Genomic DNA, 12,475 nt, shown 5'->3' with positions numbered 1-12,475 from the left:
TGTCCGATCGCATAAGGCCACAAGGCTTAACAAAGATTCTACAAATAAGATGACAATGACAAGATATCATTTGGTTATGAGATAAAAAAAAGAAGAAGAAATAAATCACTATCCGATGGTTAGGATGGTTTTTACATCAACAGAGCTAGGAAGTCAAATATAACCTCAAACAGTAAAAACCCCGTAACGACCGCGAAAGAAAAGCCCCTAATTATAGAATGGTTGTTCCACTCGAGCCGTTTCCCCTGACCAATTTCGCGCACGCCAGTCTTAAAGAGACGAAGAATAATTTTCCACCGGGCAAATATTTAAACAATTTTATGGAGTAAAGCAAGAGACAAGAGAAGGGAAGGGAAGAGAAGAGAAGAACAAGAAGCCTTGAATTCGGAGTCTTCGCCATTTATGATCTCATCCGCCATTAAAGCTACCAGCTCTGCCTGCCTTAATTATCCCACAGATAGTAGTAGTTATCGTCTCTTCCTCCCCTGCTCCTTATTCCGATATGAGAATTTAGCCCCCCTACGAGTAAAATGCTTCGATTCCTCCTCCTCCTCCTCCTTTTGGCTCTCTCTTCGATCGAGCCCATAGAATCCACCGTCTGCGATCGCACCTGCGGCTCGACGACCGTCTCTTATCCCTTCGGCTTCTCCGGCAAGTGCCCTATCCGCTTATCCTGCAATTCCACCGGGGGGATCCTAATCGCCGGATACCCTCTCCTCAACTTCCTAAACGGGACCTTGCATGTGGACATCTCCCCTTCCTGCAACCGCTCGATCCACACCGCCGCGGGTCTCTTCGGATCCAACTACGCGATGACGTGGCGCACCGGGCTGTTCCTCCGCAACTGCAACCCCAAGGCGCAATTGGAGTGCCTTCTCCCGACGTCGCTGATCTCGCGGATATCTCGGCAGCTGAGTCCGGAGAGCTGCGGGAAGCAAGGGGATAACATCACCTGTTATTCGAATGGGAGGACGGATGGGTTCTTATCCAAGGATAACATGACGGGCACCGGATGCCAGTTCCTGTTCACGTCCGTGCTTTACTCGGCGGATCAGCTGGATATGCCGGCGCTCGTGTTCAATACCGCGGAGCTGGAGTGGTGGCTGACCGGCAAGTGCCGGTGCTCCGCCAACGCCATCTGGGAGAATGTGACGACGCCGATGAACGGGCCGGGTTGCCGGTGCGCGTGCCGCGACGGTTTCAAGGGGGACGGGTTTGCTGACGGCAGCGGTTGCGTGAAAGGTAAGCCAACTCTTTCCGACAAATAATTTTCGGTTACATAGAAACTAATCTACAGAAATACTTTAAATCGATATGGAAAAGGGGTTATTATTCTTGATGCAAATCAAAGACTTCTTAATTCTTTATATGGATTAAAAGATCAAATTTAAAAATAAAAAAAAAAGAGTAAAGAGTACAAAAGTGGATGATCCTTTACTAGATCTTTATGACTGGAACTTATTTAATTACACTTGCTCCATTAGCGGTGCTGATTAATTATAAGAATTCTTAATTCTTTAGAGGAATAGCGAATTTAGCTCTGAAGAAAATTCTAGTTATAGCTCACTGAGCTATAGTTTCTGATAAAATCCAGCCAACCACCGCTGACCAACTACTGAAATTTATTACTGGAGAGTCTCATCGTGGCTCCTGAGTCCTGACTATTGTAGCTGGTCGTCTGCAGCGCCAAGTACAGAAATTTATATTACTTTTTGATGTTATTTTATCGGTCGGGCACTTGGTAATTGAAAATGTTATTTGCTCGAAATTTGTTTACTTTTCTATTTCTTTGGATTAATTTACATTTGGTCTTTGTTGAACTATTGGTAGTATAAAACGAGTTTTTGACCAAATAGACTACTTTTTATTTTTTTTACCAAAATTGATTCTACCTCAAATTTATTATTAAATTGGGTTTAATTTATTGTGGCTCTAATAAAAACACTAAATTTATCGGTGTTTTTAAAAACGCTAATCAGTTCAGTGCTTTTATTGCCAAACAATTTTTTTCTTACCGTTGAAAGATAAGTTAAAGAAATTTATATATATAAAACGTTGATCAGTTCAGCGGTTTAAGACCAAACAAGTGATTAGTGTTTTTGCTTAGAAATAAAATGTTGATTAGTTCAGTATTTTTATTAGGGTTATAGCAAATTAGACATATTTAGTAATAAATTTAAAGAGTTATCCATTTTTTGTAAAAAAAAAATGAGAATAATACTAATATGGTCAAAAACTCTATAAAAACCCCCTTTTTCTTTGCTTAGGGATAAAATATTGATTAATTTAGTATTTTTATTAGGGCTATAGTAAATTAGACCTAATAAATTTAAAGAGTAATTTATTTTTTGTAAAAAAATTAGAATAGGGCTAGTTTGGTAAAAGAAACTCTATAAAACCCCCCTTTTTCTTTGTGACAACTACCTTTCACTATGTTAATATCTCCATCCTTTTGACGATCTAAGAGAAATAATTAAATAATTAAATTATCTTTAACTTTTTTTTTTTCTTCTTTCATTCTTTTAAAGTAGGTGCAAAATGTGACTCATGAAAGAAAGGGACTATTAAATGGATTTATTAGTTGCAAAAGGCTCATCATTTAGGGAGGTATAATTATCCCCTTCTTTTAAAGTGTCAGCCAATCAAATACTGCCTAAGTAGCCAGGTACTTGAAGTTGTAGTTGGTGCGTGCTCCACCCAACTATTGATGGGCAACTTGCAAATGGTTCAAGTGGCCTCTTAATTTGGTGAGCGAATCATGGAGGCACGTGTAATTCCAGAATAACTGTTAACTGTCACGACATTAGTAAAATCATTTACTATAAGATGTTTGATAAGTTTTAGTTAGAGGTACTACTCTCAGTACTAATTACTGCACTTCACTTTTCTATTAGAAAACGGAATAAAGTGAAGTTGTTCGTCAGTCAATTTTTATTAACTCTTTTTGCTAACAGATTGCGGTGGTTCAAACAAGAAATCTGGAGCTTGTAGTGCACGGGCAAGAGTTGGTATTATTGTTGGAGGTAATTCTTATCTCATTATTAACGCTTAAAATATGAGCATTAAGGAACCATGCCAACCCTCTAATTCTCTATAAATATGTTTATTAAGAAACAACTTTATGCAAATAATTAGGTACTTAATTGGCATGTCTCAATAGCCTCACGACTTGAGTTTTAATTCACAATACACGCAGCAATGGCAAACACAGTTTAGATATAAATTAATACACGCTTATTCTTTAATATGGTATTAGGTCATTAATTATATCTTATATCTCTGCTATATATATTTAGATCCAGCTTAAGTTGGTATCCTCAACGTAGTTAGTTTCAGTTGCCACCCTTTAGATTTTAATGGAGGAATCTTAATTACTCTGCACAGGTATCATAGGAGGAGTTGCTTTGGTGCTCGGCCTAGCTCTTTGCTATAACACAATTCGGCGCAAGTCATTGGCTTCGAAGGATCAACAGACGACCAAACGCCTTCTTTCCGAAGCCTCATGCATTGTTCCTCTCTACTCCTACAGAGAGATGGAGCGCGCCACCAATTCTTTCTCCAACACCCACAAGCTCGGCACCGGCGGTTACGGCATTGTCTACGTCGGCAAACTCCACAACGACGAGCTCGTGGCCGTCAAACGAATCCGACACCGAGATGCCAACAGCATCGGCCAAGTCATGAACGAGATCAAGCTGATCTCCTCCGTCAGCCACCCGAACCTCGTCCGCCTCCTCGGCTGCTGCATCGACAAGAACGAGCAGATCTTAGTATACGAGTTCATGCCAAACGGCACGCTCTCCCAGCACCTACATAGAGAGAAAGGGCGAGGCCTCTCGTGGCCCGTTCGCCTCAATATCGCCGTGGAGACGGCGAAGGCCATCGCCTACCTCCACGCCGCGGTCCACCCGCCGATATACCACCGCGATATCAAGTCGAGCAACATCTTACTAGACCGCGATTTTAATCCCAAGGTGGCAGACTTCGGCCTGTCGAGGATCGGCATGACGGAGTCGTCGCATATCTCCACGGCGCCGCAGGGCACGCTGGGCTACCTCGACCCGCAATACCATCAAAGTTTCCACCTTTCGGATAAAAGTGATGTGTACAGCTTCGGAGTTGTGCTTGTGGAGATCGTCACGGCCATGAAGGTGGTGGACTTTAGTCGAGCATCTAACGAGGTGAACTTAGCTTCACTCGCCGTGGATAGGATAGGGAGGGGACTGATAGAGGATATCTTAGACCCGTATTTAAGGGATAACGAAGAAGATTGGATAATGGAGTCTATTCGGAAGGTGGCAGAGTTGGCCTTCAGGTGTCTCGCCTTCCACAGCGACGTGAGGCCGTGCATGACCGAGGTGGCAGAGGAATTGAAACGGATAAAGTTAAGTGGTCCGAACCCAATCCAAGATGAAGAGAATGAATTGGGCCGAGAGGCGGGGTTATCCTCGTCGTTATCCGGAGGGAGAGATAGGCTATCGGGGAAGTCGAGGAGCAGTAGGGGGATGCGATTGGTGGTGACTGGTGGTGGTAAGGTGGAGGAGGTGAGAGTTGATTCGCCGGTCTCGGTGCAGGATGTGTGGGTCAGTGAGCAGAGCTCGCCGTCGACGAATGGATCGTTGCCTCGTTTTTTAGGGTAGGTAGAGATTATTTAGCGGACTCGGTATATATTGCAGTTGTCAGCACTTCAATAATTAGTTAGATATCTTCTTCCCCTCTACTCTCTCAAGGGATTCAGATGCGAGCTAAGTTTGCAATGGATGGTAATCGAAGTGTATTTTATTGATGTATAGGCGTTTTTCCTTTCTTCATTTGGTTGTATTGGTGTGCTTAAAATTAATGTGCACAAGGAGGTGATAGAGCTATTTATTTTGGTAGTCTACTCGGCAAATATTATCATTCTTTAAAAGTTATAAACAGTACAACATTAAATAATTTTCCCTCGTAGATTTTGTTAAAGAAGGTGTGCTACTAAGTCAACAGTTCAAAATTTTAACCCAACTTATATTTGGGTTTCCTATAACCTAAGCTCGGTCAAGCCAAATATTTAAATTATGAGGTTTTTTCCGCATATTATTAATTATAATCGAGATTAGGGTAAATGGTGAGGATAAAGATAGCTATGTACCATGAATGTGATGGGCAATGTATTTGGCTTTACACCCCTTACCACTTGAAGCGAAGCCGGAGGAGGGGTTTAGGGTTTAATCGACAGCTCCAACCCAACCCAATCCATCCACTCTTCTCTACAGCAGAGGAGAAAAAGAAAAGGAAGAGATGCAAACCCAGTTGGTCTGCTGCTCCGCTCACCGCCTTCCCCCATTCTCACCGCTCCTTCGTTCTTCTACTCCCTCTTCCGCAACTGTAAGAGAAAACCCCCTAAACCCTAACAATCTTTTCATGTTTTAAATTTTTTTGCTCACAGATTCCTATTTTCTCTCTTTTTTTACCCCTTACAGCGATTTCTTAGCCTTTCCTTTGGTAAAAATCGCGTTTTGAGAGGTAACATTCACAAGTGTATCGTGTTCTTCACTTAATTTAGTATATAATTTGCTCTTGCGATGTTGAAGTTGCTCCAATTTTGTTTCCTGTAAGGGCCCTTTCGTGCTTCAAGGAATGCGGTGTCGTATTTACCCAATTCGGAGAGCTCTAACGAGGTCAAAGATGCAGCTCCCTCTGTGTCCAACTCTCATGGTGTGCCGGTGGCCGGCTCACCGGAGCCGAGACTAGTTCGGAGTTCAGGCACTGTCGGGCGAATTGGTTTAGACCCATTTCGCGGGAAATCGGGTTCGGTTTCGTTCTGTGGGTTGACCCACCAGATGTTAGAGGAGAGGAAGTTGGTTTCCGCTCCATTTGAGGAGGGTAAAGGCTCGTTGGTGTGGATCTTGGGACCTCTCGCATTGGTCGCGTCTCTCGTGTTTCCACAATTCTTTCTTAGCAGCGCTATCGAGGCTTTTCTAAGAGATGAGATTCTTGCAGGTGCTGCAATGCTTTTTATATGCTTTCACACAAGCCTGAGTGATCATTTACTTTCTCTAGCAGCCACTGCTTTATTATTTCTTTTCTGTTACTTATTTTGCAATAGATTTGGTTCTGCATCCATGGGCAAGTAATAGTTGGAAATATTAGGATTAGCTTTTATCTTGTGCAACAAATAGGGATTGATGAATTATCTATAACAGTAACCGATGCTTTATGCTCTATAATGTCATTTGGCATTTCTGCTGGAGTATATATTGCTTAATGTCTAAAGTTTTCCTGCTATTGAGAGCGTGGCAAGGTATTGTTGTGTGCTAGTTGTTTATTGCTGATAGGAAGGAAGGATTATAGGATCTCTGAATTCTAGATAAGCACTTGATCATTTTAAAAGAAGGTTTAATTTGGAACCATATGAAGTATTTTTAGATTATAACTTTTCATCAGCCTTTAATTTGATGACTTTACATGCTGATGTAGGTAGAGATTTTTTATTTTATTTGCCGTTTATGTTCAACTATAAATATTTTAAGTTGATTCTGATTTGCAATATTCTATGCATCTATACAGAAATTCTCTCATCCTTCTGTTCAGAGATCATCTTTTATGTGGGGCTAGCCTCGTTCCTATCCATCACGGATCGTGTACAACGACCTTATCTTGAATTCAGCTCAAAGCGTTGGAGCCTCATCACCGGCCTCAAAGGGTACTTGTCTTCTGCCTTTTTCACCATGGGTTTCAAGGTGTTTGCCCCTCTGCTTGCTGCCTACGTTGTTTGGCCGGTTGTCGGTCTAACAGCTGTGGTTGCAGTAGCCCCATTTTTGTTGGGGTGTGCTGCACAGTTTGCATTTGAGATTTACCTTGATAAGTGCCGTTCATCTTGTTGGCCTCTTTTGCCAATCATCTTTGAGGTATGAAACCTACATTGTTAATTTCCATTTGTATTAGATTGTGAGAACTGACTGGCTTAATATTTTGCAGGTATACAGATTGTATCAGTTAAATAAAGGAGCACACTTTGTTGAAAGATTAATGCTCTCGATGAGAGGATCATCCACAAATCTTGTACTAATGGAAAGAGGCAGTTCCTTGATTTCTATGCTTGTTGTTCTCCAAATACTTGGTGTTGTTTGTTTATGGTCCTTGATAACGTTTCTTGTACGTCTCTTTCCTTCTAGACCAGTGGCAGAGAATTACTAATGATGTAAGTATATAATACGGCCTTTGCTATCTATATAAAGAGATAATATATTATCTCTGATCTGGCTATTGTTCTTAGATCATATTGTCCTTGAATGGGTCTGGCCTGAACCCTCATAATATTTTGGTTAATGTTCTGTGTCTTTTGATATATGCATATGAAATTGTTCTCCGGAACACTGAAATCTCTAGGTTGGTTGAATCGTCGTAGTCTTTTTAGTTAAGGTTCTTCCTCTTCTGAAATGTGCATATAAATTGTTCATGGAAACATTGAAACCTTCAGATTGTTAATCAGATCAACATTAAATGCTGTTAGTTTGTTGCATGAAAACTATTATTTGAGTTGAATTCTGATTTTAGACCATTTGAATATGATTGATCAGTTAGTTTTGACAAAAAAACAGAAACAGTAGAAACACTTGCTAAATTTGGTTCCCTGTTGGAATAGTGTGAATTTCCTTTAAGTCATTGCTCGTTTCACTTGTTGACCAGTATGTTATCCTGATCCTGAGTGAATTCTGTTTTGATACCTCAAAATAGTTCTCGTATACTAATCTCAAGTAAGTGTTTATTGATTCCTTTTTTTCTTCTTGTATTCTCTTGTAGGTTCTCAACAGAAGATTTGCAGGCAACTGCACATTGTAGCCCTGTGGAAGGTTGCCGAATATGCGTTGCATTCAGCTTACCATCCTTTTTGATTGTTGAGATAGTGATCATGTATAAAGAGGAAATTTATTATCAGCTTATATCTTTCATTTGTAATTTAGAGAGTACAGCATAGTTCTTATTTACTGCCAATGTGTACCCAAAATTTATACTGAGATATTCTGGAAATGAGTCATTGGTAACTACTATCCTCCAGTTAAGCTTTTGACGAAGAACAGTGTATTCTTGGTGGTGCGTATGTTACGTTGTCACAGAATTCGAAATCGAGAAGAGGAGGTATCTGAATCATCTCAATCGCATGAGAGGTTGTCTAGAGATGGTACCTACAAAATATATTATGTTTATATACATATTATGATGCTATCTTTGTGAATATTTTCACGTTAGAGATTATCTTATCAGGCAGGGATGCCAAATTAGTTTGATCTCACCATATACATCTATAACTATAAAGTAAAAAATATTCATCAATAATTATATTTTCCACCTAAAGAAAACACCAAGCTTTATAAATATAACTATGACAACATTAGCATGAACTATTCATCATCAAGATGGCTTTCTTCTTTCCAGCAAAGAGGGGCTGAGAATGTTAATCGTCTTTCACATATATCTTTTCTATTATCTTTAATATAAGTTAGAGGGGCTGAGAATGTCAAAATCTTACAAACACAATATAATTAAGAACAAATGTCTTTAGGCACATCTGTACAATAACAAATGTTTCCATGACAAGAAATTTCTCTTCTTGCTGCACAGCATATCAGCTCAGAGCGCACAGCCTGAAGCCTGTCAAAACAATCAACAACTTTGTCACTGTCCAGCAAAATTCCAGGAATCTCTTGTAAACTATACAGTTCAGTCCAAAAATCAACCTAAATCAGACTAGCATACAAGGAAATTAGAAGTAATCAAGCTATTGCTTTCATTTTTAACATACTAATCGACACTAAACCAATAAAATTGGTATTGCAGTGTGAAGATATCTTTGGAACCAATGGAATCATTTAAGGGTAGAAAGTAAAGCACTTAACCGTACCAATTGATATTCTAGTTGGTGTCAATGTCCATCACTGCAAAACATCTTTAACCATGGCTTCTAGGATCAACAACTTGATGTACTTTTCGGACCTCTGCACTAGAATACTGGCCCACGACTCGTGCATGAGGTATGGTCGTTTCCCCATTAGCAAGAGCAGCAATATTCTCAAGAAAATATTGCTTCGGAAGTCTGCCTACAACATTTCCCTCCTCATTTCCATCCTTATCTAAAAAGGCAAAATGGGGAATGCCTTCCACTCCGAACTCATCCAGCTCTTGTTCCCACTTTGTGTTATCAACGTTCAACATAACAAAATTGACACGACCTCTGGAGAGTAGGATGATAAAAAAATCCAAAACAAACATCTTTAGCGATGACATTTGCTAGTGCCGAATAATTAAATGTTTGTTTACAAGGTAAAATCATTCTGAATTAAAGTGCTACGAAAATACATTGGAATCAGGAATTGATGACTGTATTGAAATCAGTTTTAGATAATCTCCATCCATGAAAATGTACTTTGAAGAAAGAAAACAGGTTATGTTACCAATATGTGGTCCATGTCAATAAAGCTTATAGAGAGGGAGTGGTGAAGTTACTGAATGACGCATAAATTACCAGATGCAATGCCTCAAATAAACAAAATGAAATATTTTCTTGTGAAATAGTATTTCCAAAATTAACAATATAAACTGAAGGAGATTACTTGTACTCCTGCTCTACTTTGTAGATGTCTGGAGCTAATTCCCGACATACTTCACACCAATCTGCATAAAACTCCAGAACAGTGGGCATCCCATTTGAAAGAGCCTGTAACACATTCTCAAAATGAGATCAAAACATAACAGAATGAAAATATGTTTGGAGACCTTGCAGAATCAAAATTGAGTACTTGTAAGTTGTAACCAGAAATTATCTGCATTTCAAGAAACAAGCCAATAAGAACCATTTCTACAGTGACCCACTCTCCCAGATAATTACGACCATCTCTCCACTCATTTCTCAAGTTTTCTCATGAATCTGCATTGGATTGCCCATAGTTTGTGTGCTTTCATACATCAATAAGAGATGTGCATAAGAAACATGTGCACATGTTAATAAGACTGATGCTTACATGCTGTGTGTGTATAGAGAGGTAATAGAATACAATACTTACACCAAGGATAAACCAGTATGGCAGGCTAATTTTCATAGCAGCTTAAGCTAATCTATTGCTTTATTATCTCACTCATACCAGATTCATTAGATTCTTTCATATTTGTAGGTACCATTTTCTAAGGCTTGTTTTTTGCTTCCAAGAGATCGTGGTTTCAAGACTTGAACAACCTCCTTCAACATGAAGATAAGGTTGTGTAATCTTCTCTCTTTAAAGACAGCCTGTAGGCAAGAGCCTCGTGCACACTGCCCAGGCATGCCCTAGGTGTCATCTCATGTAACAGTAAAAACTTATAATAGAACCTAAGAAATCGAGTGGATGGGTACTGAAATTATGCTGCCATAAGTTTTCTTGTTCAACATTGTATGACAAAGCCCAGCACATGGTATTAGTAAAGAAAAGACTTGAGAATAAAGGAAAAAGGATAACATCTCCAACTCTGCATTACAAGATATAATGTTGTACCTAAAATTTAAAGAAAGGGGTTAAGTAATAGATTTGGTTTTAATCTTGATGACAGAAACTCATGTCAGATTCTAAACTGAAGCTACAACCACAAGAGCTATTCAGCATATAAGATAACAAACTAAACGATGGACTAACCTCTTCATATGGTACAGCATTGGCACTTAGATCTTTCAAAGAAATGCCAAACTCAAGTCTTTTTGACAAGAAGAGTCCTACCGCAGCTACGGTAGAAGCTAATGCGACCCTTCTGTTAATATCTTTATTTGGAAATTCCACAAATCCGCCATTCTGGGAAACACTAGGTGGCGGATCTTTATCTTTTACTGAGTCAGGCTGGCCTGCTTGCTCCTCCTGCGAAAGCAAGAGAAATGAAATGAAAAAAAAAAAAAAAAAGAATTGAAACTAGCTAATAGCACAGCCACAGGAGGATGCAATTATGTAAACCACATTGAAGTTTTGAAAATTTGTAATATCATATCCATCTTTTAGCAATCCATTGTGAATTATTACAAGAAGATACAAGTAATTTTGGCATATTTTATGATTATGTGTGAAAATACCAAATGTTTGTTGAGGATATGCTAGTAATCTATCTTACAGGAATTAAAGCAACAATTTATGTAATGCTCTTACTGCTACTTTACCTGACGCTTAATGAGTAATGGCAGCATTCATGATACTGCACGGTTATCATAGATTCATAGTCAAGTTCAGTGCATACTTCGTACAAGTTTAATTTGGCATCTATAACCCATATGAGGATTTCATATGGTTTAGAATGGTTGGTACATAATCCTACAACTAATAATAACCATTTGACATAGTGCCCCAATTAAGGCTACGGCTTCATACATCTTGCCCGGAGCCTTGCGCCTTAAATTGCCTTCCTTTTCCGATATCAAGATGAAATAATCACACAATTTGCATGTAAACACTACTGATAGCAGTTAGGGGCTACAACACTTAAACAGAGAAAATTTGTGGAGTAGCACAAATTTCTCTTACAAGATTGTAAGCCGACGGCTCTAATTTGGAAATAATCTTAGAACAACGAGCAGACTTAGCACTGACCGTAGGAGAGGGGTCGATTGGCGCACCGACCGGGTCGAGTTTGGCTCGACGGGTGAGGCTTCGAAATCCGTGAGTTCGTTTCTGGATGGGGAAAGAAGCCCTCGAGCGGAGAGAGATATCTCTGGAGTCGAGGCGAGAGCGGAGCTCGGGGAGAAGGGCGAGATGAGTGGAAGCCACGCGCGCCATTAACTTCTTGGGAGGCTGCGGAGCACGGAACAACAAGAATGGGGATGACGATGACCGCTCCACGCGATGCCACGTCCAACGTTCGTGACCTCGCGCTAGGAGTGAAAACGGATCCGATACGGATCGGTTAGTACTGTACGCATCCGTATGCCCGCATGCGAATAGAAATATTAATCAGATAATAAAATTTAAAATTATATTCTAATTTTAAGATATAGATCGGATATTAAACTTTAACGGATACAAAACAAATCTTAAATAAATGATGACATTTTTTTATACATAATTAATATAAAATACTAAGCTTTGTTTGCTTTGAGTTTTGGGAACCACTAAAGTGGTTCAGGAACCTCTAAACTGGTTCAGTAATTAAATATATATATTTTTTAATTTTTTTTATATCTAATTAAATTTACTCTTTAAAAAATTAAGATTAAAAAATAAGATTAACTAATTGAGTCCGGGAATTAGTCTCAAACTAAACAAGAGGCTAAAGAGTTTCAAAAGAGATTAATATTTCTCTAAATATTATATCTACATGAGATTATTTAGTTTGTTGTATTTGTTAAACTAATATTTGATTGGTTGTATTTCATTATAATATATCTATTAAATATTATTCACATATATTAGAAAATATTAAATATTGTTAGTAAGATTAAATAGATATAGTGTTTGATTGTTCCCGGATATGAATCAAGTAATTAGGA

The 12,475-nt window shown here is 39.1% G+C and overlaps 3 protein-coding genes across 3 annotated transcripts; 2 read left to right on the top strand and 1 right to left on the bottom strand.

The window, feature by feature from the left end:
• The first annotated feature begins 241 nt into the window (after positions 1-241).
• On the top strand, positions 242-4,877 carry LOC140763398 (wall-associated receptor kinase-like 14). The gene is made up of 3 exons (XM_073101573.1): positions 242-1,242; positions 2,955-3,023; positions 3,385-4,877. The coding sequence occupies exons 1-3, from the start codon at positions 531-533 to the stop codon at positions 4,638-4,640; spliced, it is 2,037 nt and encodes a 678-aa protein (XP_072957674.1). The 5' UTR covers positions 242-530; the 3' UTR covers positions 4,641-4,877.
• A 268-nt stretch (positions 4,878-5,145) lies between these two features.
• LOC140762883 (uncharacterized) lies at positions 5,146-8,063 on the top strand. The gene is made up of 6 exons (XM_073100860.1): positions 5,146-5,364; positions 5,460-5,502; positions 5,596-5,979; positions 6,547-6,887; positions 6,958-7,180; positions 7,783-8,063. The coding sequence occupies exons 1-5, from the start codon at positions 5,278-5,280 to the stop codon at positions 7,174-7,176; spliced, it is 1,074 nt and encodes a 357-aa protein (XP_072956961.1). The 5' UTR covers positions 5,146-5,277; the 3' UTR covers positions 7,177-7,180; positions 7,783-8,063.
• Positions 8,064-8,426: 363 nt separating this feature from the next.
• LOC140762866 (thioredoxin-like protein HCF164, chloroplastic) lies at positions 8,427-11,824 on the bottom strand. Its single transcript, XM_073100838.1, has 5 exons — positions 11,580-11,824; positions 10,644-10,859; positions 9,591-9,694; positions 8,882-9,211; positions 8,427-8,631 (listed from the first exon to the last, which is right to left on the bottom strand). The coding sequence occupies exons 1-4, from the start codon at positions 11,763-11,765 to the stop codon at positions 8,929-8,931; spliced, it is 789 nt and encodes a 262-aa protein (XP_072956939.1). The 5' UTR covers positions 11,766-11,824; the 3' UTR covers positions 8,427-8,631; positions 8,882-8,928.
• Positions 11,825-12,475: the final 651 nt, after the last annotated feature.

Source organism: Typha angustifolia, chromosome 7, assembly GCF_048772165.1.
Source record: "Typha angustifolia cultivar Huaian chromosome 7, ASM4877216v1, whole genome shotgun sequence".
In the NCBI taxonomy this organism is placed as follows: Eukaryota; Viridiplantae; Streptophyta; class Magnoliopsida; order Poales; family Typhaceae; genus Typha; species Typha angustifolia.
The sequence above is the reverse complement of the archived record's forward strand: the minus strand, read 5'-3'. Positions and strand labels throughout refer to the sequence as shown.

Bases quoted from the DNA above. Each gene is read 5' to 3' on its own strand.
- LOC140763398 (XM_073101573.1), top strand. From the start codon at position 531: ATGCTTCGATTCCTCCTCCTCCTCCTCCTTTTGGCTCTCTCTTCGATC. The intron at 1,243-2,954 runs GTAAGCCAACTC...TTTTGCTAACAG, and splicing joins CGGCAGCGGTTGCGTGAAAG to ATTGCGGTGGTTCAAACAAG. The intron at 3,024-3,384 runs GTAATTCTTATC...TACTCTGCACAG, and splicing joins AGTTGGTATTATTGTTGGAG to GTATCATAGGAGGAGTTGCT.
- LOC140762883 (XM_073100860.1), top strand. From the start codon at position 5,278: ATGCAAACCCAGTTGGTCTGCTGCTCCGCTCACCGCCTTCCCCCATTC. The intron at 5,365-5,459 runs GTAAGAGAAAAC...TACCCCTTACAG, and splicing joins CTACTCCCTCTTCCGCAACT to CGATTTCTTAGCCTTTCCTT. The intron at 5,980-6,546 runs GTGCTGCAATGC...GCATCTATACAG, and splicing joins AAGAGATGAGATTCTTGCAG to AAATTCTCTCATCCTTCTGT.
- LOC140762866 (XM_073100838.1), bottom strand. From the start codon at position 11,765: ATGGCGCGCGTGGCTTCCACTCATCTCGCCCTTCTCCCCGAGCTCCGC. The intron at 10,860-11,579 runs GTCAGTGCTAAG...TTGCTTTCGCAG, and splicing joins CAATCGACCCCTCTCCTACG to GAGGAGCAAGCAGGCCAGCC. The intron at 9,695-10,643 runs GTTAGTCCATCG...AATGTGTTACAG, and splicing joins ATGCTGTACCATATGAAGAG to GCTCTTTCAAATGGGATGCC.